Genomic DNA, 24,466 nt, shown 5'->3' on the forward strand with positions numbered 1-24,466 from the left:
AGCCTGCAGTCCATCCACGTTTTAGTGACATTCCATACAGGAGCTACTGATAATGTACAGTAAGGATATAAAGACTGGGAATTGTTTAAATAGAGAATTTAAAAATACATAGTACGAACAAGATAGTGCTGCTACTGATAGATCGTCTGTGGATGCTCAGTAGAGAAATCAATTAAAAAAAGCACTCAAAGGTATGCTGTAGAAGATAAGAACCAGTAACATGATGTATGATATAGTGTCTAAGGAACAGTCTCAGCTTCTATAGACTTGGTCTTCTGAAGAACTGAATCCTCCAGCACAGGTTTCAGTCACAAGCGAAGAGCGCTGAGCTGCTGCCTGGGGCAGTGACAGCAGCGGTGGCGGCTGGGCTGCCCGACTGACGGAACATGCATGACAAATCTGGCGATGAACCGCGTTTGAGGAGTGAGTCCACAATGCCTGCTTGGTGCAAAAGGTAGATTTGGAGCGCTCTATATTAGCGGGTAAATTGCCAGTCCTGGAAGAGCAAGGAGAGGACAAGAGTCCTAAAATACTCCTGGTGTCCAATATGAGAGCCAGGCCCTGGGAGAAAGAATCAGCTGGCATTTTGGAGTCACGTTCTGCATATGCAGATGGTAACAGTAAGCACCATATCTTAATTTTTACATTCTAAACGTCTTTACTACATGTAATCAATAAGAAATGAACAATAGAAAGGTCCAGTTACACTATACATCTCTTGTCACTTGTTCCGAGAGACAGAGCGGTAATGCCAGCAGCAACACAAATGAGACAACTAAACGTCCTTCAAAGTCACACATATACTAGCTCTTCCAAAATCACATTTGTAGTAGAAAGGTGTCTTAATGAAAAGAATTCACAAAAGCCTATGACAAAGCAAAGCAAAATGAAAAGTCATGGGCAAAATGTAAAGAAATACAATTACAACAGCAATTTAAGAAAGAAGTTGGTCATGCTTCTACCATCTTACCTGGGCCTTTACCAAAATGTACTTAGAATTGTGTCTCTGGAGACTGAACTTCTCTAATGTAACACTGACTGTGAAGGATGCTTGTTTTAGAACAGAAAAGTAGGATATACCAAATTTGTCTGACCCTCAGTGTGCTAGGTATTTGGGGTGCCTGTCTCCCCAAAGGATAAACATTGTCTACATGACTAACAGTCTGAATTTTAAACAGCTAATGTCACATGGAAGTTACTCTTGTGTCAACATGATATGCATTACAGGGAACCAAACTTTTAATAACAAGTGCTCACTACTATCTAAAAAGCCAAATATTCAACAGGTTAAAAAAAAAAACCCCACTGTCATCACTGTTTTTCAATGCTGTGCACATAACTGCCTAGAGTCGAGTATTCTGCAGTTAAGACTGTCTTTCTGCTTGCAGTATTCTGCAGCTTCCACTACTGTAGTATAGCATCTCAATCTAATACATCCAACCACGTTGTTCTTTTGTGAGGCAGAAAAATATTTTTAGTCAAACTCCATAAATGAGGCCTGCAACATGGAGGATTAGATCAGAACCACCAGGTTTAGGACTAAAACAGCACTAATACAGCACTTGAGTAAATAAGACTAAAGAAGCAGTCCAGAAAGCCTGCACTAGCCGTTACCTATCCCTGGAGGAAGCAGGAATTCAGCACCTCCCTGTTTATCTTGCAAGTTCCCTAAGCGATTTCACCTGCGCAGTGCTACCTTCATCTGGGGAAAGAGGCAACTAGCTTTTACCTGAGCAACATTACTCTCCAGTAACAGGCTAAAACAGCATCTGCCAAAACCCCTGGAGAGGCTAGGTCAATGAGGTATGCTCGAAGTACTCCTTACACACCTAAGTAAGACTGAATTGAGCATAAGCCACAGTTATTATGGCCATTTTCATTAAAGAAAGTCAAACCTAAATCCTTCGATTTCCAGACTAGTGCTCTTGCATCTCACTGGTCACTAATTCAAGAGAGTACCACCTCTCCCTAAAAAGAGTATTATAACTATCTCAACTACAGCCCTTAAGCTGATCCATACAGTGTAACAGTTTTGCATCTTTGCACATTTACTAATGTCAGTCCAAAATGAGCAAGAAAGTGTTGCTAGCAAGGCAAAACAGCTCCACAGTTCCACAAAAACTGCTAACTTTTGAACACGAGTTTTCTCTTACAGTCAGAGACTTTTTCTCTCTGCTGCTTCACTGACCCCCACCTCAACATCTCTTTCTGCTTTATCATTCGAAAGATGCTGTAGTGAGGGCAACTCATCGAATCCTACCCAAGGTACTTGTCAAAAACCCATTTTGTGTTCAGAAGTCATCACCGACTTCACTGGGAGTGCTGCAGGTATGATTTGGGGCTAGGGGCCTACAGCACTCGAGAGAAAATACAGTTCCTCTAAAACATGGTAGAAAGTTTTCTTTAAACTTTTCCCCTACTGTTGGAGTGCCAAGATGTCCAGGTACCTAAGGATGCACTTAGTGAGATTGCCAAAGACACCTAACTCCAACCAAGATCTAGAGAATTCAGAACCTTTACTCCAAAGATTTCACAGAGAATCTGTCTCTAAGTACTGAGGCCCTTAAAATCCCACTCTACACCCCATTTCCCTCTCCCATTCAAGGGAATTTTCCTTACTGACTTTAATGAGAATAGATTAACTTTTAGTAATATATCCAGTTATTTCACTGTCAAAGAAACAATTTCTATGGGCAGGAGTACACCACACTCTACAATAATATTTTGCTTTTTTAAGCTGCCAATACCAGTTCCATTGCTTTGGATGCATAGAAATAGGTAAAGGAATTAATTTTCAAGGGGGACATAGTGCTTTCAGACCACACGCAACACTTGCTAACATCAGCTGGCACTTTTCCACGAGCCAAGGTCAAATAAACAGCCTCAAACACAGAGATTTACAGTTTCTGTTTTACCACCCAAAGTCGTCTACCATGATTCAAGGTACTTCTATGCAAAAGACAGCACAGGAAGATTGCCTGGAAGTGATTAATTTTCATCATCTCCCTCTCTGAGAGGGAAACACTTCAAGCAATGACTACTTCGCTTTCCACCAGACAAATTAGTTTCACTGTGATCTTTTTCAGATGTATAACCCATGAATTTTAAGTTGGTTGTAAAAGTCCACAGAAACCCTGTTTAGCATCTTCCATCTGTACTGATTTAAACACTCTTCTTGAGCAGCAACAATAACAGTTTTGAAATGTCCTTTCCTTTGGCTTCCCTCCCCTCCTTCCTCCTACTTATCTATACGCTCTCTAATCATTCTGACAACACGGGGATATTGCAGTACTTTAACTATAAAATTGAGCATGTCCATGTTTTTGCTATGTAACTAGTGGAGGAAATACAAAATCGCAGAGTTTGCTGTCAGGTGTTCGTATGATTTAATATCAGAACAGAGTTTCACTGTTTAAAATGACAAATAAGCTTCACAGACTGCTACATAGTCCTGCTGTGAAAGAAAAATGGTTTCACAATAAATTAAGAGAGAACTTAAAATTTTTCCTGTTTTATAAGGTGTATTAGTAACACAAATTAAGAATAAAGTCTCTGAGTGCCAAAATAAAGGCTATTTCTCTCAGTGGAATTAAGATTTTAATATTTTGCCTTTGATCTGCATTACACAGTATTCTTTAAATCCAAGAGCACAAAGTTCCAGACTTCCGTAAATAACTGGAGCTTGCTAGCACAAATCGGTCAACTAACAAATCCCTCTTCATCTCTCCAAAGGCTGCATTTTTAAAGGTCATTAGATGGTCAGCTCACACACTAGCTTTAGAGATCATACAAATATAATAGACAGAGACATAAAAAAATCTCCATTCCCCATTTCAATTAGAGGTGCTTCTTAAAGAATGTATCATCCCTGATGTGAATCGGAGAACCTGCATGCAAGTAATAGCTGCAGGTAATAACAGCAAAACCCCATCTTCCACTAGATGAAGCAGTCCAACGCTGCATTTGCTGTGTATGGAGAAGCCCTACTGATGTAAACAGCAGCTTAGCAAGGGCCAGTGGGGCCACAATACTAAAATATTCCTTTCAAGAAAAAAAAAAAAAAACCCACAACCTCAAAAACCTCAATTCCTGAGGGAATTTAAGTCCCCATTTTGCCTGAACACAGGCTGAAACATGAATGATTCTTCTTGATAGATACTCAAGGCCTTGGAAATGTCCCAGTTCGAGAAAGGATCAACAACTTCAACTTCAGGTTAATTACATGTTTAAAGTTGTGCATAAAAGCTGAACGAACATTCTGATTTAGTACAAGTAAGGCAAGTGAAATCATGAGTTAGATCTACTGTGAGTATACTTAAAAATCTGTGCTTCAAACTGAAGTGACGGCACTGTAGTATGGGGTATTGCAACAAACTTCCAGCTCTAGACAGCTTTGTCCTGGGGTAAAAATGGTCTCCTCCAGGGACTGCTGTTTGTGTGCTAGTATCTCAACTGCAAAACTCCATTCCATAGTACCCAAAAACGGTAAAACCCATAGTTTCCAAAAAATGGACAAAAAAAGATGTCAATTAAATGAAAAATTAATCCAGACACCAAAAGTAAATAAACACAAACCCTAAATCTAGCCATACGTTTAAACTAACTTTGAGAGATAGGACTCTTTCTGCAGTACTGAAGTGCAACCGTGTTTGTATGGGTCATTTCACTTCAGCTGAGATGTCACTCCAGCCTGTCCTCAACACTATGTGGGAGGTTTACACTAATCAGCTTTTCTGAAGTTTAAATTCTAGCATCACATCATAGCTGTTACACAACATCAAGAAATACGAGCTGTGCTGATTTATGAAAGCCAACCTCGTCCTATTTTCAAGCATCTGAATTAACAGATACTTTCCCCATAAAGTTATTTTACATCATAAAGTTAAATGTTTTGGTTAAGAACAAATAAATACAATGATGCATCATGTTCTAAAAAGCCACAGCTATTTTACAGTTAGCATTAACTTTTGGTAAGCTGGGGCAACACAACAACGGATTTTACCGATTTTTATCATCAATGAATACTTCACAACAGTATGATTTTCCTCACAGCTTTAATTATATGTTTCTACCTTCATATATTGGAGAGTGAACATTTTCCCAGAAGGGAGGAAAAAGCACACTCCTTTCCTGGGTTTGTTTCAAAGAAAGCCGAATAATCTGAATTATTTTCTCATAAGACATGGACTATACAGCTCAACAGCCAGTAAAGCCAAATTTCTAGTCTTCATTTTATTATTTTGCACTGGTAAAGCTGCCTAGCCCTCACATCCTAACAGCAGCATCTGAAGGAACACCCATAGAATTTAAGCCTTTTAAATTCTTCAAAAAAATCTTTCAGCTAACAGAATTTTTCTCTAAAGCAAAAAGAAAAAAGAAAAAAAAGATAAAATAAAAAAGTCAAATGCATGTTAAGTCAAAGTACACATGTATTCATATATTAGACTTCAGGAGGAATTAAAACATAGTGTAACTCTGGTTAATCTCATAATTGCAAGAGGCTTTTATCCATGGCTGTTAAATAATACGATCTACATTGCCTCTCCAAGATTAAGTGTATAAAGTCACCGTGCAACTAAAATAGCAAATCACTGAAGGGTATGCTACAGCATTTACATAAAGAAGAGAAAGATAATTTTTAGTCATTACCCTTGTAAAAGGATTACTATTGTTTCCTTAACACACAAATATATTTACTAAGAGAACATAAATGCATTCATTGGGAACATAGTGACTGTAAAAACTTTGAATTTTTACTCCTGTAAATACCTATTCTGATACAGTTTTTTAAAACAAGCAATCCATTTGTTTTTCACATATTAAAGATTACAGGCAGAAAAAGAGGAAAGGTATTTTTGCAGAAGAGAAAAAATAATTGGAACAATGAACTGAATAATCTGAGGATAAGAAACAGGTGCCTCATTGACAAGCTACACCACATTTACAGTCACTCTATGTATACTGTGGCACCTAAGTAGGTGCAAATGTACCACTGGGAAAGCCATGATCATCTTCATTCTCTATGGAGAGCAAGGCTTACTGTTATACAGATGTTTTTCATGTTCACAGCCCATGTAACTGGAATAATATTTGTAGAAGGGATAAAGAAATCTAGGTTCCCTACTACTGCTCCCTGGGCGGGGGGCGGGAAATATTTTTTGTGGAGTGAAGGAATATGGGAGGAAATCACAAAAGGCAGTCACTGCTGCAGCCACAGCTACAATTGAGGATTTACTGGTCCTCTGTGCCATGCTGAAACACTGGATCTGGGTCTCTTGCAGGAAAGATAGGTGTATAAGGTTATTATGCAGCCCTGTACATTTCATGTCAAGGCACAGAACTACTGGACACAAACTTCACCTGCTACATTAAAATATTGATTAAAGCAAAGAGACAAACATATCTGTAACTTCCAAAAAGCAAGATTTTGTTGTAAAAACTCCAAACAATATGAACAAGACTCTCTCCACTTAGTACAGTGACTGAATTAGTCTTCTACACAAACACACGATAATCTGTTTTTTATAGTAATGATCAAGATGTCAGTTTGGGGTCATGTCTGTGGGCACTTCAGAATCATGAGATATCACCCCCTACTACAGCCTGAGCGCAGCAAAATGTCACAGGGCTAAGCGCCTTAGCACAAGACAGGCACGCAACCAATGTTGTCCAACATAGCAATTTTCCACCCTTCAGGGGCTGGAATTGGGGAGAAAACATTGAATTTTCAAAGTGTCCAACATAACCAAAAAGTTGTATGACCACAGCAACTGTCCTTTTTTCAATGTAGCGTAACTCTTACATGTTCAAATTGGTCTTGTACCTACATCTATGTGTACAAACTGGTAAAACAGTTACTAAATAAGGACAATTTCACAAGTAATTATTTAGCAGAGTCATAATTATTGTTTAGCCAGTGTGCATTTTTTTCTTCAAAGCAAATTTGAGTCCAGAGTGCAAAACTGGTATCATGATTGTTTCATAAACAGTTATAAATACTCCTTTCCACTAGCAACTTTCCACTTTCAACTAGCAATTCATGCTAGTTTTGCTACCTCTGAAACTACATGAAGAGTAATATTATTACTACTGTCAAAACCCCATAACACATTAGAAAAATCAAACTCTGAGTTGGGTGGGACCAGACTCCCATGCTATACAGAAGATAAGACTGAACCAAGTTGACCAATTTCCCTTTACCACTCTGTTGTCTTGCAGAGAATGCAGCCCAGCTCCAACCTTTAATTACCTAAGTAGTACTTAATAAACTTAGTTGCCCTGAATATCCACAGATTAAAGCAGTTCTGGAGATGATCCCAGACTGCCTTTCCAAGTAAGAACTCTCCCATCAGGTGCTATTACTAATCAATCCTGGACAACCAAATAACTATAGCAAACACACACAGAATTAAAAAACATAATTGATTAACTTCAAACCTGAAGTACTTGTTCCATACTTAAAAGTCACTTACGGCCAAGACAAAGCCTCCCCTCATCCTCTGGTCCTCAATCAAATAAAAAAACCCACCCAAATATTCAAAAACCTGAGTCGGGCACAAGCAGCGGTTTGTTCACACAGTGAGCAAATGAGAAAAATACTGCTGAACTCTTTTCTTCCTTTTTCAGCCTACAAACAAGAGGTTCTCATTTTATCCCTGGTACGGCAAAGGAGTCTTGGTATTTTATACTATCCCTTTCACACAGTGGTCCCCTCCAAAAAAATCCCCAGTGGTAGAACCATAACCACAGCAGAGACCTGCAACTTCCCTAGTCACAATTTTTAACCTCCATTCTCTGTGGATAGCAGCTGGCCCACAGATGGGCCAGCCAGGCATCCCCTCACCCCCTTGTGGGAGCAACTGAAGAGATCTATACATTCCAAGGTTCCTACATCAGTCCTTCTCCCTCTAAGTGGAGGAGAAGGAGAAATGATGATTGCTCTGTAATGTAGCGTTCAGCTACCCAACACAACTGGCTGGGAAGTGGTAACCACTTTACTTCCTAGAGGTGAGCTGGATACCTAAAGGTTGTCAAGTGAAGTATGACCGTAAATCAAAAACATTCAGCATTACTGAAGCAATTGTGGGCATATCCTTGCCACATTTATACTAGTAACTAGTCTTGGTGCCCCATGTTAGGCTTTGCAAAAACATACAGTGGGGGAAAAACATCTCTATTGTGAAAAGTTACATCTCATGAAAAAAACACAATAAAAGAGTCAAGTCATTATGAGCTGATCAGGAAGGACAGCAGAGGTGATGGTGGTAGCAGCAACAGCTCCAGGCTCCATGAACTTAGTCTGGCTACAATTTATGATTAAGCAGGGGAAAAATGCAGCTTAGCTACTGATCCTCTCTGCAGACTTTGGGCAAGTCATTTTGCCTTTTTTAGTCTTCTTTTTCCTTTTTCTTGACCATTGCCATTAGGTGCTCTTAGGGACTGCCACTACATCTTAGTGGGCATGGTGTTGGGTTGACAGTTGGACTTGATGATATTAAAGGTCTTTTCCAACCTTAATGATTATATGATTCTACATCTCACAAGGACAGACAACACTATAGCTCTACAGGGACCCTCCTCTTCTCCCTTCACCCTCAACTAGCAAAGCTTCTGTGAACCACTGAAACAGGACTAATTAATATGCCAGCTTTGACTTCTTCACTGTCTAGCCAATCCTGGCTGGCTGACTTCCTGAGAGTACCATGATACTCCTGGCTCATGAAGTGAGATTCAAAACAAGGAGCTAGAGGAACTATAGTATTCCAGACAGCTTCTCTCACATACTGATCTGCAAGGGGCTACATAAAAATAACAAGAAAAGGCAAAAGGACATTGGAAATTCATCTCAAAGTTTCAGTTCAGGTAAAGGATGCAGACAAAGGCTAGCAGCAACCAGTAAGGTTGGCTTGTGAAAGGCTTAAGAAGGTAAGAAAAAGCCTTACAATTTTAGGCAACAGTAGCCAAAGATCCTGTGGAGGGCTTTAAAGAAACGTGACATAATCAGACAAAGAAAGCAACCCCTACGTAGACATGAAAAGTATTTAAAGAGATAATATTCTCACCAAAGAACTAAGCCAGAAACAGCATCTCGCCATCCAGCAACAAATCTCTAGGGCAGAACCTCAGCTGCTGTAAACTGTCATGGCTGTAATTACACAGTGGAGTTATGGCAGTGTACACCAGCACGGATAGGCTCCCAGAAGTCCTAAAGAACAAATGCCTCCCTCTTCAAGAGTCTACGTTTTGGGCTAGGAAGTGACAAAATTCAAAGCACATGTGGATTCACAGTAAATTGGGGGGGAAAAAAAAATATTTCCCCATTTCAGTCTGAGCTTCTAAACATAAATTTCATCCATTTTAACTTTATCATTCCCAAAGTTTAAATGTTTCCCACCATCTGTGAATATTTACATCTTGCTATTCAAAGGTTTAAATACCTCTGTGCAATAGATCCAGTCATATTACCCTCAACCCACTGAACAAGCAAGTGCATCATAATGCAGGGGTAAAAATAATTCATCAGGTTTTGGCAATCTCTGAAAATAGTCCAACAAGCATGTATGGAAACTGAACAGGCAGAGTCTAAATTATCCTCTTGCTTGCAGGAAGGCACATTTGCCACTGTTCGCCAGTATGGGCAGAGAATGTCAGTCTCAAGATCATTAATGCAGTACCTGTCATTAACATTAAACTGTTAATTTAATGTTGCAAAAAAGGAAACAATTGAACAAGCACATACACATATATGTAGCCTGCATTTTACCCAAAGTGCCAGTTCTGCAGTTCTTCAACTTATCAGTAGAGTCCCAGCAGGAATGAATTTTACTCAGTTTCTAAGGCCATTACATTTTTAACTATAATGTCTTCAACGTCTGTCAACTTTAAAGACTAAAGGAAACCATCACTCTTTATTGCCTGAAGGTCTTGCCTTCCTGTAGAACAGGAGTGATACCAGTTTAATTGTCAGCAGGTTCATGGAATATTTTCAACCTGCTAGATGAATAACCACATCTATTCTGTAAAAAGTCGCTGGCACTAATGAATACAGTAAGAGATATGTGTAATAAAATTTTGTAACTTCTGAAAAAATAATTCAATTATGAGGATTCCTATTGGAAATATTAGTAGAACAAAGTTTTAAATTAATTTACTGTAATGAAATTGCACACTGTGCCTAACTGTATTTTTACATCAGTCATTTTGACCCTCAAAACAAACGCTGAGATTCAGAGAGACAGAGTTGAGGCTCAGGAGGGTCTGGTTTTGGTGAGGCTTTCTAAATTGCTTTATATGTAGATGGTGACATTAGTATAAGCTCTGAAAATGTTCTTTGTTGATACACAATCCATGCTAGAAAAAAAAACCAACCACAAAACAAACTAAAAGATAAATAAAAAAATGGATATAAATTGTGAATGCTTCCAGTTTTACGTGCTAAACACAAGGCTAAAAGGTAACTCTTCTGTAACTTAAGCCCTTTTCAGAGACTCCCTTTGCTTTTCATTCTAGACTCCCTGCAGAACCAAAACCAAACCTCTCACTGCTTTTTGATTTTTCATACCTCTTTTAGCACTATCTCTGCTTACTCCTTCCCAGGGCCTGCTTCCTTGCTATTCCCAGGGTTTTCCCATGGTTCATTATCCAAACTCAGCCTGCACTCACTCATGCCTTTGTGCCCCTTTCACTTATTCTCCAACTCCAGGCTCCACAACTGGATAATCTTAGTCTTTCTACAACCTAACTCCAAACCCCAAGTTTCTCTATTCCTCTTGCAGCTTCTGGTGACCATTTTCTACCTCCAGGTGCTTTTGACAATCTACTTCCCTGCAGACCAGTTCTGTGCTTGTCCAGTTTTCCCTGAATCCTCCACACTGGTGGTCCAAGTTACAGACTCATGAGACACTGAGAGCACAGAGATGAAGTAATGAATGCAGAGTTTTAACTTGATATCTATCAAACAATCCAGTACCTCATAAGGGCTCCAAGAGTATGGATTAATGCTCGCAGACTGATTTACAATGCCTTTTCAACCCACCTCCTACAACAGTGAAGAGAGGTGTGGTAACAACTGTGCATGACACAAAGCAAGACAGCACCATTTTCTGTCTCAACTGAAGTACGTGGTGACATGTCACAGACAATACAGTAAAAAGCAAGGAGTGAACATGAAATTGCCATGGATAAGGATGGGTAAACTTAAACACAGCTTTTATAACAACAGCACAATTTTCTGAGTGCAAAATGAGCAGATTTCCACACAAAAAGGTCTATCGGCATGGTCATACTAGTGAAGAACAGACCTAAATACACACACATTATCCCACATTAAAGTGAGACGGTCAGTGATACCATGGAGATCTGCATGCCCAAGTCTCATTAACTTTGATTTTGCAATCCCCAGTTCAGGATTTCAAATGTGTCCTGAGTGAAATATAATTCATTTGGTTTCCATACTAGATCACAGGAAAACTCAGGTCAGATGGAACCTCAGGGGGTCATGTTAGTCCAAGCTTCTGTTCAAACATCATCTTTGCAGAAGCCTCAATCAGGACTAAGGTATCTGGATTTGATTCTTTTTTCTACCACATATTTCCACTTTGACCTTAGGTCACTAATTTACACAGCTGCTACCTGCCCAAGTTGTCTGCAGTCAAAGAAAAAGAGATATTGCATTATTACTACATTAGCATTTGAGAAATGCTCAGCTAATGTGGTTTGAAATATAGGCAATCAGACATCTAAATATTAGAGCTGGACTAATAGGGGAAACTTAGATGTTAGTCTAGCACTCCAGAGCATTCAACCTGGGTCTTTTGTTCCATTCAAAGAAAGTAAGGGCCTGTGTCCATAGGTGGTAAATTTGGTTCTGAAGTTGCAACATTTTAGAAATTCTGATTTTTGTTTCAAGCCTGCTTCTTCGTTTCAGAGCAAAGACTTAGCTTGTAGAAGTCCTTATCTACAGTGTGCTTCAACTGGACCAAAACCAACTGTCAATAAATCTGAGTCACATGAAATAAGCATTATATCAAATAACATTTTTATTAGGTTAAAGAATACACAGTAATATATTAAATAGTGTTTCTTTTTGTTTCATTTGCCCTTGTTTACTGCATCTTTAAATGGCATTTTAGTCAGACACTTATTTACTGTGTGTTAAACTGCTTCCTGCAAACTTGGCACCTAGACCTGGGGAAATGGATAAATTACCCTGGAGTTCATTTTCTGTTCTTAGCTCCCCAGGGGATGCTGCTGGCAGGTTGAGCCTAAGCACAGAGAGATGTTTGTCTCATTTCTTTTGACTATTTTGGATGCCTGTATTAATACACTGCTAGAAAATGAACAGCTCAAGGAGAAGGTTGGTTATTTTTTAAGTTCTAACTTCAAACAAAGCACATTTCCTAAACTGGTTCACCAAAAATAAACAAAACAATTTTCTCAATTAACTTCAGTGACATCTACCTGCCAACCCTTTTAATATCCGTATCAATAAGCCAGGCAAAGAATCAGAAGTTCAACCTAAATCTAGGTGTGGATTCTGATTAGGAGACCTTGGAAGCCACACAAGAAAAACTTGCCATTAAACATTTGGCATTTGCCCTCAACTAGTCCACTAAAAGTAGTTTTAAATTGTCACACATCTATCTCCTCCTGGAAACAGAAACCATCCAAGCAAGATCACAATCAACAAAATTAACCACTCTGCATCTACAGGGACAAGACTGAGTCCAGAGACACCAGGAGGGCAGGGAACAACCCCAAACCGACCCAAAACAAATAAAACCCCACAAGCATATGACACGTGGTTACAGAGATAAGCTACATGCTAGCTGGTTAGTAAGTCTTTCCACTACATAGCTATGTGCATATATACACACATACACACATTCTCACTGGACACTGCACCTATATGTTATGTAAATACCATATGCATAAAGCAACAAAGAAATTTTTTCTTAAACCTTTCTTCACTTTAATTTCCTTTTAGACCAACACAAGAATAGGATATTTAAGGCTGGTAAATTTCCTGGTCTTTGGGGGCATAAGACATTGGAGTAAAGAAATATTTTAAATCAAAATGTATGCACTATCAATAAATCTATTATACTACAGCAGTTGCGCATTTTCTATGCATCAAGACAGAGGGGAAGTCTGACTAAAAGGCTAGTGGGTAACATTTGCAAATAACACAGTTATTGTCCGTATTACCTCAGTGAGACCATGGTCTTTTTGTGCTAGGTACTGTACGAGAATGCATAGTAAGAGAACCTGCAGGTCATGCTGAGCTTACCAATTATTAATACCAACTTCTTCAAAGTGGGGGTCTAAGGCACTTATCCCTGCTACAAAATAGAAGTTTGATCTAGGGAAGATCATGAGCACATTGTTTAGAAGAAATACATATTATTGCATTGTTTAAAGAGAATTTACATGAGCACGAAATGACATATTCCACCAGCAACAAAAGCATGTTTAGATCAGCATTTATTACACGAAGTTTTTATGATCTTATATATTAAAGTGTCTATAAGGATTAAGGAAGAAAAGGATACATCAGTCCATCATACTGAGAATTATGCATTTAACTAAGCACTGCGTTTGTTAAACAAAATTGATGGAAATTGATGCTTCATATAGTGTCTTTACTACAAATGTACAAGAAATAGCTTTTTCTACCCTTTTGGAAAATTACTTTGAAGAGTCAGTCCTGTCTTCTCTAGTCTGTGAGAACATCATCATTGATTTTTGTAGAAAAAGCAACAGGCTCATGCACTCTCTATAGTATTACAAAACTGTCTAAGACTTCTGTAGTTTCTCTACAATGCATCACATCCTACATGAGTCCCCAAGGTTACAACTAACAGTGTAAAATATACACAGACTTAATGACTTTTGATCCTGACTCAGAACTCAGTTATACACGTGCAGATGAGAAACACACTTTATTGCACTGTAGAGGACTGATTCTTTCTCTCTCACTGCAAGAACAGAAAGCATTTCTACAACGTGCCTTTTAATTCTGAAGTAAAAAGGCAGCCATGGCTCAGACATGCTCTAACAGCCTAACACGAGCCAGTGGAGTCACATGGTTAGAAGCATCGCACCACCCCATCACCCCAGCTTGTAATTGCTCTGGATATGTTACTTAGAGTTCTGGTGGACATGGAGTCATGGGAACATCTTGAAACAAGAGGCAAGCCATCGGGGCAGAGAAGCTATAAATCATACTTGCTGGGCAGATGGCACTGCAAGCTAGTGAGCTGATGGCAGATGGAAGCAAGAGCTTGAACAAGGCAAAAAAAAAAATTGGTTGCAAACTAATGAGATCTGTTAAGATGCTAGAAACAACTACTCTCCTGTTCTGATCACTCTAAGCGATGGTCAGATCAACCCCTCCTCCTGCAGAGTCTACCCAGGAAAAGTTTTCAGAGCCATAAAGAAAAGGTAGTTTGGTTTCCCTCAAACACGGATACCCACAGCAGCCATCCAAAAAGTTACTCAATATGATATAAGCATAAGATTCATAATTCAAAAATCCCAGGCTCTCATGAAATTTTTTAAGTCCAGAGCCTTTACATAAAATCTGTAAGCCCTTCAGCCTGGCTCCAGGACAATTTAAAGACTTGTATTTTTTCATGGCAGAAGAGCTTTCAGCAAAGGGGAAGTTTCAAGCCAGAAAGGATCTTCAGTGGAAAAATGCTACACAACATGTTAACTTAGGTAAGAATTTGGTCTTAGTCCAGACTAGAACTGAGGTTGTCTTGGTGCTCACAAATGCTCCACCTCCTTCCTGCAGCTGATCTACGATTCTTTTGCTGCTGTTACGGCATAGATAGTATCTATAACTTCTTATGACTGCAGAATAGTTACTATCAGAAAAAAAGGTGTAGCACCTCTTAAGATATTCATGAATATCAGTCCCTCTAACCTTCAAAATGTAAGAAAAACCTTTCTCCTTTTCTTATATATATACACACACATAAATATTTTCCTTTCCTTTGCCAGAGCCTCAGGGTTCTTTTTTAAAGCACCATTACTAAGACTTCAAAGTTTTTTTCTTTGTTCTGATACAATGGCCCCAGAAGCATTATTAATGTTTCCAGAAGAACACAATACAGAATGATCTACTTCAGTAAATGAGCCAATCTCAGCCAGTGTAGTCAATGTAAGTTTCTAGCAGACTGCAGCTTCCACAAGCTTCTAATATTACTTCTAGATGCTTATGGAGTTTTTCTCCCAAGATGTTATTAAGGGCGAGCCTTTCTTACCACTATCATGAACTGCTAGGATCTCATGGTCTTAAAAACTTCTATAGCTTCAGTTTCTGACAACTGGGGATTTTTTTTATTTGCATGTAAGAAAAGGGGGTGAAGTGGTAAATAAATTAACTTCATCAAAAGCCTTTGGGAAAAGGGAAGTAAAGCTGCAGACTTGTGTCGGAAGCCAATAAAGAGGAAGCACAGCAATAGCACTACAATGACACAAAGGATTAACAGGCTTTCAGCAAGAACTTGCATCTCCTAAGGTATTATGAAGTTCTTGTATCCTAAATACACATAGAAAAACATCCACGTAAGAAAACTGCTATATACCATCTACACAGCCATGCATTTGTAGAGCGTCTACTGCTTAAGGAAGGGACAGAAATGACTGAAAGCTTGCATATTCCAACTGAAAATCCACACTCTCTCACCAGTTTTCTATGCGATCTGGATCAAGTCTCTTAACCTTTCCTGGGACTACTTGCTCCAGATGGGGTTACACAAGCTACATCCCATGGAGATAAACTATGCCACTTGCTCCTTTCTGATAGATTTTAGGTCTTTGTACCTGCCTTCTCATTATGGGGCAAATGTTAAGTCTCTGGCTGCCAGACAAGAAGGGGGGGAGGAGGGAACACAAAAAACCAAAACTAAAACGCAAACCAACCTCTCCCCACACACACAGAAAAACCTAAATCTATAGAAGTTGTTACTGAGCAATAACAATCATGAGTTCTTACAGATCCATTCCTGTCCAACAAACATCCATTTCAGGTATTTTCAGATGCTCCCTTTATTTGCAGCTATCTTATATCTAGCCACTCTTGCAGTATCTAAATCCCCCCTTCAGCTGCAGAAGATAGACAAGAGATAAGCTGTACACAACTGCAAAATAACAGGAAGTGACTAAAAAACGCTATAATTGCAATCCTGTGACATATTTGATCTGTAAATGTGTGTTCTAACAAGAGAAACACCTTTAAAAAGAAAGGCTAATTGCAGCACTGTGGCTATAAATCATTAATGTAATGCAAGTCTCGTGATATTTTTCTTAAAACCTCAGCATCCTGAGGCATATTTGGGCCTCTCTTGTGTCCAGCTCTTGTGGTTAGAGAAAAGTGCACCTCAATGACCTGAATTTCAAAAAGCACATCAAAATGACCCAGCTGTATCTATTTATTCCAGTTGTTCTTAAACAAATCTTGTCATTTTAAAGGAATGGAGTGCGCTGAGTATTGGTTCTAAACATCTGGAAAAGTCAGCACTGGTCCTTACACATAAGCATACGTTTTCTCTTGGCGGTTTTATCGTATCATTGTAAAAAAGTTATCATTCATACTAAATGGAAATCCCCATCAAGAACTTTGATGGGCATCTTTCTGATCCACCTTCTAGGATTTTGTGGCCTTCGTTGGCTTGGCTCCAGGTGTGCTGCTAAGTATGTGTTCAGACATGATCACATTGATGCATCCACATATGTGGAGAAAAATGAAAGATGAGTGGGAAAGAATAGTATTTGCTGACTATTCATCAAGAATAATTACGTTTCCAAAAGGTCATTTCTGTCTTCTTTCTTATGTGTGAACAACTTTGACAGACAAATCAATAGCATCATAAAGTTACAGATGCAGACAACAGCAAACTAACCCACAAAGTTCTTAACAGAAGCACAGAGAAGCTCTTGGACATCAAAACAATACAGTTAAAGCTTTTAGATCCACATACTTTATGCAATGTTCTTCCACTCCTCTCTCAGAAGTGCAGAAGCGCAGTAATGAACCTCAATCTATACAACAGGTGCCTCAGCATTACAACAAACGTGTAACTGAGAGGGGAAGTACTGCTCCACATTCTTCTAGTGCCTGGGGATGAGAGTACCCCAGACCTCACACCATCACTGTCTGCAAGAAGGCACAGACTCTGCTGCCATCAAAGAGTTGATCAAAGTGTCATATTTAAAAAAAAAAAATTAAATGAACTTTAAATTAATTTGGCTGGTGCCATTGGCAAACTGTCTTGTCTCCCACACACTGTAAACCACAGAAAGGCAAGGAGAAAGAAAGGAAATACACACTGGAAAGACAGATGGGAAGATGAAAGCATGGTGGACTAACTGATACTAAGATGCGTCATCTATCCCTGCCCTCAATCAATCATTATCACCTGGCCAGGATAGATATGCTGAAGTAAAATGGATTCTAGGGTTTGCATATTACTTATTTCGTCATGCACCTCCACACAATATAAATTCCTACTCTAAATACATAGTTTATCATTAAGCTAGCAAAACATGATTAAATGTATAATGGTAATGAACACAAATTAGTGTGCTCAGATGGCATCTCAAACACCGCATGTTTAGCTACCCATAGTTTCAAGAAGAGTACACCTCATTAGCAGTGCAATATCTACAGCATCAGCTGGATAGGAATAATCACCAAAAGAAACAAAATCAGAGAAATCAAATTGTCAGCACAAGTCTCATAATGTTCAGGTATAAGAATGTTTTGGAGTCATTAACTTTTACCTTTGACAGATAAAGTCACGGCATTATATAGCACAATAAACCTTATTTCTACACAGAAGAGTCCTGCTTTTTTTTTTTTCCCCTTTCCCGCCCCCCCCGCTAAGTTTGACACTTTTATGTTTACCCTAACATATCAATGCAGCTTGGTCACAACAGTACTACGCAATACTTCTCAAGAGCTTATAAGACACTGCAAAGTTTTCCCATCTTACCTGGCTCTGTACAGTTCTTTTCTTCATGTGTCCCATTAGGTGATGCCATCAACCTTCTATTCCTCCATATTTCTGACAAAACACGTCTGTCTGCAATAGTTGATTCTTGGCCTATATTAAATAGAAAGATGTTATGCCCACTGTCACTATTTTTCTCCTTCATCATCTTAACTGGACTATATGCCCTGACTAGCAAGGAGCATAGACAGACCATCTGTATGTGAATGCAGCAGAATCAAGGTGTGACTGGGGCACATGCAACAATACGTATGTTATGTCCTCCTGGCTACAAAGGGTGAAACCAGCTATGAAGGTGCAGTATCAGAGCTGTTAGCATGTTCTGGCTATCAGAATAGAATCATTTAGCTTGGAAAAGACCTTTAAGATCAAGTCCAACCATTAACCTAACACTGCAAAGTCCACCACTAAACCAATGTCCCTAAGCACCATATCTACATGTCTTTTAAATACCTTCAGGGATGGTGACTCCACCACCTCCCTGGGGAGCCCGTTCCAACGCTTGACAACTCTCTCCGTAAAGAAATTTTTCCCAATATCCAGTCTAAACCTCCCCTGGTGCAACTTGAGGCCATTTCCTCTCATTCTGTCGCTAGTTACTTGGGAGAAGAGACCAACACTCATCTCGCCATAACCCTCTTTCAGGTAGGCATAGACAGTGATACGGTCACCTCAGCCTCCTCTTCTCCAGACTAAACAACCTCACTTCCCTCAGCCGCTCCCCATAAGACTTGTTCTCCAGACCCTTCACCAGCTTCATTGCCCTTCTCTGGACACGCTCCAGCACCTCAATGTCTTTCGTATAGTGAGGAGCCCAAAACTGAACACAATATTTGAGGTGCGGCCTCACCAGTGACGAGTACAGGGGTTCTACAATCACCTCCCTACTCCTGCTGGCCACACTATTTCTGATACAAGCCAGGATGCTACTGGCCTTCTTGGCCACCTCGCTACACCGCTGGCTCGCATTCAGCCAGCTGCTGACCAACACCCCCAGGTTCTTTTCCATGAGGCAGCTCTCCAGCCACTGTTCCCCACGCCTGTAGCATTGCATGGGGTTGTTGCGACCAAAGTGCAGGACCCAGCACTTGGCCTTATTAAACCTCATACAGTTGACCTCGGCCCATTGATCCAGCCGGTCCAGATCTCTCTGTAGAGGCTTCCTACTCTCAAGCAGGTCAACACTCCTGCCCAACTTGGTGTGGTCTACAAACTTACTGAGGATGCACTTGATCCCCTTGTCCAGATCATTGATAAAGATATTAAACAGAACTAGCCACAAAACTGACCCCTGGGGAACACCGCTTGTGACTGGCCGCCAACTGGATTTAACTCCATTCACCACAACTCTTTGGGCTCAGCCATTCAGCCATTTTTTTACCCAGCAAAGAGTACGCCCATACAAGCCATGAGCAGCCAGTTTCTCCAGGAGAATGCTGTGGGAAACAGTGTCAAAGGCTTTACTAAAGTCTAAGTAGACAAAATCCACAGCCTCCCACTCATCCACTAGGCAGGTCACCTTGTCAGAGAAGGACATCAGGTGGGTCAAGCAGGACCTGCCTTTCATAAACCCATCCTGCCAGCCTGATCACCTCGTTGTCCTATGCATGCCACATGATGGCGCTCAAGATAATCTGCTCCATAACCTTCCCCAGCACCGAGGTCAGACTGACAGGTCTATAGTTTCCTAGATCCTCCTTCTGGCCCTTCTTGTAGGTGGGAGTCACATTTGCTAACCCCCAGTCAACTGGGACCTCTCTGGCTAGCCAGGACTGCTGATAAATGATGGAAAGTGGCCCGGTTAGCACTTCTGCCAGCCCCTTCAGTACCCCTAGGTGGATCCCATCCGGCCCCAAAACGGTGTAGCAGGTCACTAACCATTTCCCCTTGGATTATGGGGGCTTCATTCTGCTTCCTGTCCCTGTCTTCCAGATCAGGGGGCTACGTACCTGGAGAACAACTGGTCTGACTATTAAAGACTGAGGCAAAGAAGGCACTAAGTACCCCAGCCTTTGTCACTATGTTTCCCCCTACATCCAATAAAGGATGAAGATTCTCCTTAGACCTCCTTTTGTTGCTAATGTATTTATGGAAATATTTTTTATTGTCTTTTATGGCAGTAGCCAGATTAAGTTCTAGTTGGGCTTTGGCTCATCTAATTTTCTCCCTGCATAACCTCATGACAACCTTGTAGTCCTCCTGAGTTGCCTGCCCCTTCTTTCCAAAGGTCATAAATTCTCCTTTTTTTCCTGCATTCCAGCCAAAGCTCTCTGTTTAGTCAGGCTGATCTTCTTCCCTGCCAGTTTGTCTTTCAACACATGGGGACAGCCTGCTCCACCTTTAAGATTTCCTTCTTGAAGAATGTCCAGCCTTCCTGGACTCATTTGTCCTTCCGGACTCCTTCCCAAGGCACTCTGTCAACCAGCCTCCTAAATAGGCCAAAGCCTGCCCTCCAGAAGTTCAAGGTAGCATTTCTGCTTGACTCCCTTCCTTACTTCTTCAAGAATCAGGAACCCTTATCATTTCATGATCTCTATACCCAAGGCAGTCTCCAACTATCACATCACCCACAAGTCCTTCTCTGTTCACAAACAACAGGTCCAGTGGGGTGCCTTCCCTAGCTGGCTCACTCGCCAGCTGTGTCACGAAGTTATCTTCCACACACCCCAGCAACCTCCTAGACTGTTTCCTCTATGCTGTATTGTATTTCCTGCAGACATCTTGTAAGTTTTTAAGTCCCCCACAAGAACAAGGGCTAGCAATTTTGAGACTTCTCCCAGATGCTTACAGAATATGTCATCTGCCTCTTCATCCTGTTTGGGTGGTCTACAACAGACTCCCACCATGATATCCACCCTGCAGGCCTTCCCCCTGATTCTTACCCATAAACACTCAACACTATTGTCATCGTCGTTAAATTCTAGACAGCGAAAACACTGCCTAACATACAGGGCTACCCCATCGCCTCTTTCCTTGTTTGTCTCTTCTGAAGAGTTTATAGTCATCCATTGCAGCACTCCGATTGTACAAGTCATCCCATCATGTTTCCATGATGGCAACTATACCACAGCTTTCCTGCTGCACAATGGCTTCAGCTCCTCCTGTTAGTTGCCCATGCTGCGTGCATTGCTGTAGATGCACTTCAGTTGGGCTATCGATCCCGACACCTTTTTGGTGGGGAGAAGCCCTAATTCCTATGTGACCATTCTCAGGCACTTCTGTGGTTTCAAATACATCAATAACCCTTGCGTCTTTGCTGTTGCATGGATCTCCATCCTCTACCTCCAGTGAGATGGCAGACTGAAGGACCTTGCTAGCACATTGTCCCTCAAACACTGGCGTGCCGTTCCCATGCTTATCTCTAGCAAGCCTGGTCTTATCCCCTTGCCCCTTCAATACCTGGCTGTGACCCACAATAGGAAAATAATCTGCAACAAGCAAATGCTGAAGCCTGCACCTGTGAAATGCAACACTTAGCAGTTCCTATAGATGAAATCAGCCCAGTTATGCTGACATGAGCAACAATCATAATTCCGTTTAGTCATCTGCACTTGCACATACTACATTACTGATTTCTCAAAAAATAAAAATGCATATGGACATGTTCCAGTTACATTTTGGTTTATTCTGAGTCTAGGGGCTTTTCAGTGTTGGGTATACTTGATAACATCAATCCCTACATGACTTGTCAAAGAAAATGGAAAATAACTGTACCGTGAATCCCCACAAGTCTTAAGAAAAACAAACTTCTTTAGAAGTCAATGGAGCTTTTCCCTAAACTCATATTCTAGAAGCATTCTCAATGGAACTTGCTAAATAGAGTACAGAAGGAGTACTTGTGATAATGCAGGGTATGCAATTATAATAATAAAAGGAAGAATAGAGCCTCTTAATTAAATCACTTCCATCTCAAACTTATCCATTTCAAATGAACATATTATAATAACAAAAATTCTTCCACGGCTGATCTTACGGTTTATATTCAGTTATCATGTAATGCTTGTGCTTTGTTACAGTGACTCTTTAAAAAAAAAAAAAAAAATCTAGCTTGGAAGTTAGTTTGGCTAGAGTATTTGCTAAAATGTTCTAATGCCACAATTATAAGAAACATAGAGAACAGATGGACGATGTTTATGGATACAATATACTGTAAATTAGCCAGCTGGAAAAAAAAAAAAAACTACCTGATGCAGCATACCATCCAAAATTAGGTTAGGAGGGATTTAGTTGATAACCCAGGAGATTAAAAACTTTCATCAGTCATGACATTTTTCATGCAAACCTAAAAAATTTCTGGAAAACTGGAATCTGCAACAAAAAAAACCCCTCAAACTATGTAAACATAATCACACCCCAATTAATTGCCTTCACAAACCAGTAGTTTATGAAAATAAACAGCTGGTGCAAGGGGGAAAAAAAGCATAAGCATGAAAAACAGTTCTAAATAAAGCAAGTAACCATATACTCTAAAACCACAATTGAAGAAAAGTTGAAAGTTCTAAGATAAGCAATATGCTAGTATGTTCTAAGACAATGAATTCTTATATGGATGGCTTGTTGCCATCCTAGATATATCTCAAATAACCCAGGCAATAATTCTAATGCACAAGAGCATTAGAAAGTATGACAAGTTCCACCAGATTTTCCTTCCCTAAAGCACACATTTTAACTTCAGCTTTAATTTAAGCAGATGACCCATCCTAATTCTGTGAAATCTGATTTTCTTATATTAAATGTGGATCTGGGCTTAGTTTGATTTTGTTCTTAAATCCTCAAGGACTGTTGGCAGTCCTACCTAGAGACCCACGTGCTGTCCCAGCAACTTTAGACTTCGTATCTGAGGGATGAAAAGCGTATTGCAGGAATAGGGCCTGAAGCTGCACACTTAGAGCCCAAACTGTGCCAGCAGGCAGGAAGAAAAACACGAATGGGAATGATGTAGTTAGTTATAAATACATCAGTTTACCAGCAAGGCATTTACACCAACGATGCAACAGGCTCTCTATAAAACATGAGATAAGCACTGTTCCTGGCATAAAATGCAGTATTTTCTGTCAAATCCATACTGTGATTTAGGAGGATGATGGAGGGAAAAGATGGAGAAAAGAAGCAGTTGTAGCTGATAGAGGTTTACAACCTAAGGATAAAAACAAAAGGCGGCCCGAAGTTGCAGAGGGGACCGCAAGCGGCTGGAGAGGATTCAGCCCTGATGCAGCGTCAGGCGGGAAATCACTTCAGGGCCGTTCCCAGGCACGCAGCTGCCCCGTGATTCCCCTTCGATTCCCGACCTGAAGCCCTCCGAGAGGCGCCAGGGCGGGCTTGGTGCTTGGGAAGCCCTTGGCCACCAGGCACCAGCGGCGCGGCTGCCGCCTCTCCCCGGGGCCGCGGCCACGCACCTGCCCGGCGCGGGGCTTTCTTCTGAGGAACCCGCGCTGCTGCCCCGCCTCGCCCGCCCGCTGGGCTATTTCCACCGAGAAACTCAGAACGGGGCCAGCGGCGGACGCTAGACCCCGCCAAAGCCCCCCGGGCCGCTCCAGTCACCCTCCCGGCCCTGCCGGGGGCCGCCGGTCCCGCCGCCGCGGCCACTCACCCAGTCTGGACAGCAGGCTGGACATGCACCAGACGAAGAAGAGGATGGCGCAGATGAAGCCCAGCTGCTGCAGCAGCATCTCCCGCCTCTTGCGAACTTTCCTCAGCATAAGCAGCATGGTCTTCGGGGGGGCGAGCGGCGTCTCGTCCGGCTCCATCGGAGCAAGCGCGGGCGCCGAGGGGGCGGCCAGTAGGTCGGTCGGAAAGCGGGGATCACTCCCGGCGGCTCCCCGCAGGCGGCTCCATGTCGGGCGGGCTGCAGCGCGGAGAGAAAGCGATGCCCAACGCCTCAGGTCGGCGGCGGTGAAGCGGAGAGACAGGTGGAGGCGGGCGGGGGCGCGGGGAAGACGGTGGAGGCAGACCGGAGCGGGGGGAGGGCGAGGCGTCGCGCTCACGGGCCGGGCTGAGCCCCGCGCCCCACTCGCACCATGGCCGGCGGCGGAGGAAGCGTCGCGGCGGCGCCCCGCGCTCCTCTGGCAGCGGCCGCTCCGCAGCGCGCCGCGAACTGCGAATCAGCACCGAAGGACGGCGGCATCCATGCGGCTCCCCGCGCGCCCCGGCCAAGTTTAAAGTTTATCCCTTTCCTCTCTCCTTCCCTCCCGCCGCCCCCGCCAGCCGTTGGCGGCGGGTAGGCGTTACAGTGGCCGCCGCGGGAGTAGCTGGTCCCCGGACTCTCAACGAGGCACCGAGGGGCCAGTCAGCCCGGGCGGGCGGGCATCCGAGCGCCCAGCCCCCTTCTCCCCGCCCTTCTCCCGCAACTTTCTGGGTGCTCCTCCGGCACCCATGGCAACGCGCATGTACCCTCCCCTCCCCCACCTGGGGGGGGTGCGTAATTAACTGGCTAAATTAACTCTTTCCTC

General features: G+C 41.7%; 1 protein-coding gene across 1 annotated transcript in view; it reads right to left on the minus strand.

The window, feature by feature from the left end:
• SLC24A4 (solute carrier family 24 member 4) overlaps window positions 1-24,101 on the minus strand; it is a gene marked incomplete at its 3' end in the record, with an annotated part of 97,125 nt that extends 73,024 nt beyond the window's left edge. The window contains exons 1-2 of the mRNA XM_082001060.1: window positions 23,608-24,101; window positions 18,000-18,110 (exon numbers count right to left, since the gene is read on the minus strand). Of these exons, the coding sequence (XP_081857186.1) occupies window positions 18,000-18,110; window positions 23,608-23,764 (268 nt within the window). The 5' untranslated portion in view covers window positions 23,765-24,101. The remainder of the gene's footprint in view (window positions 1-17,999; window positions 18,111-23,607) is intronic.
• Window positions 24,102-24,466: the final 365 nt, after the last annotated feature.

The sequence above is a fragment of the Phaethon aethereus genome (assembly GCF_964289735.1).
Source record: "Phaethon aethereus genome assembly, chromosome: 5".
Taxonomy (NCBI): Eukaryota; Metazoa; Chordata; class Aves; order Phaethontiformes; family Phaethontidae; genus Phaethon; species Phaethon aethereus.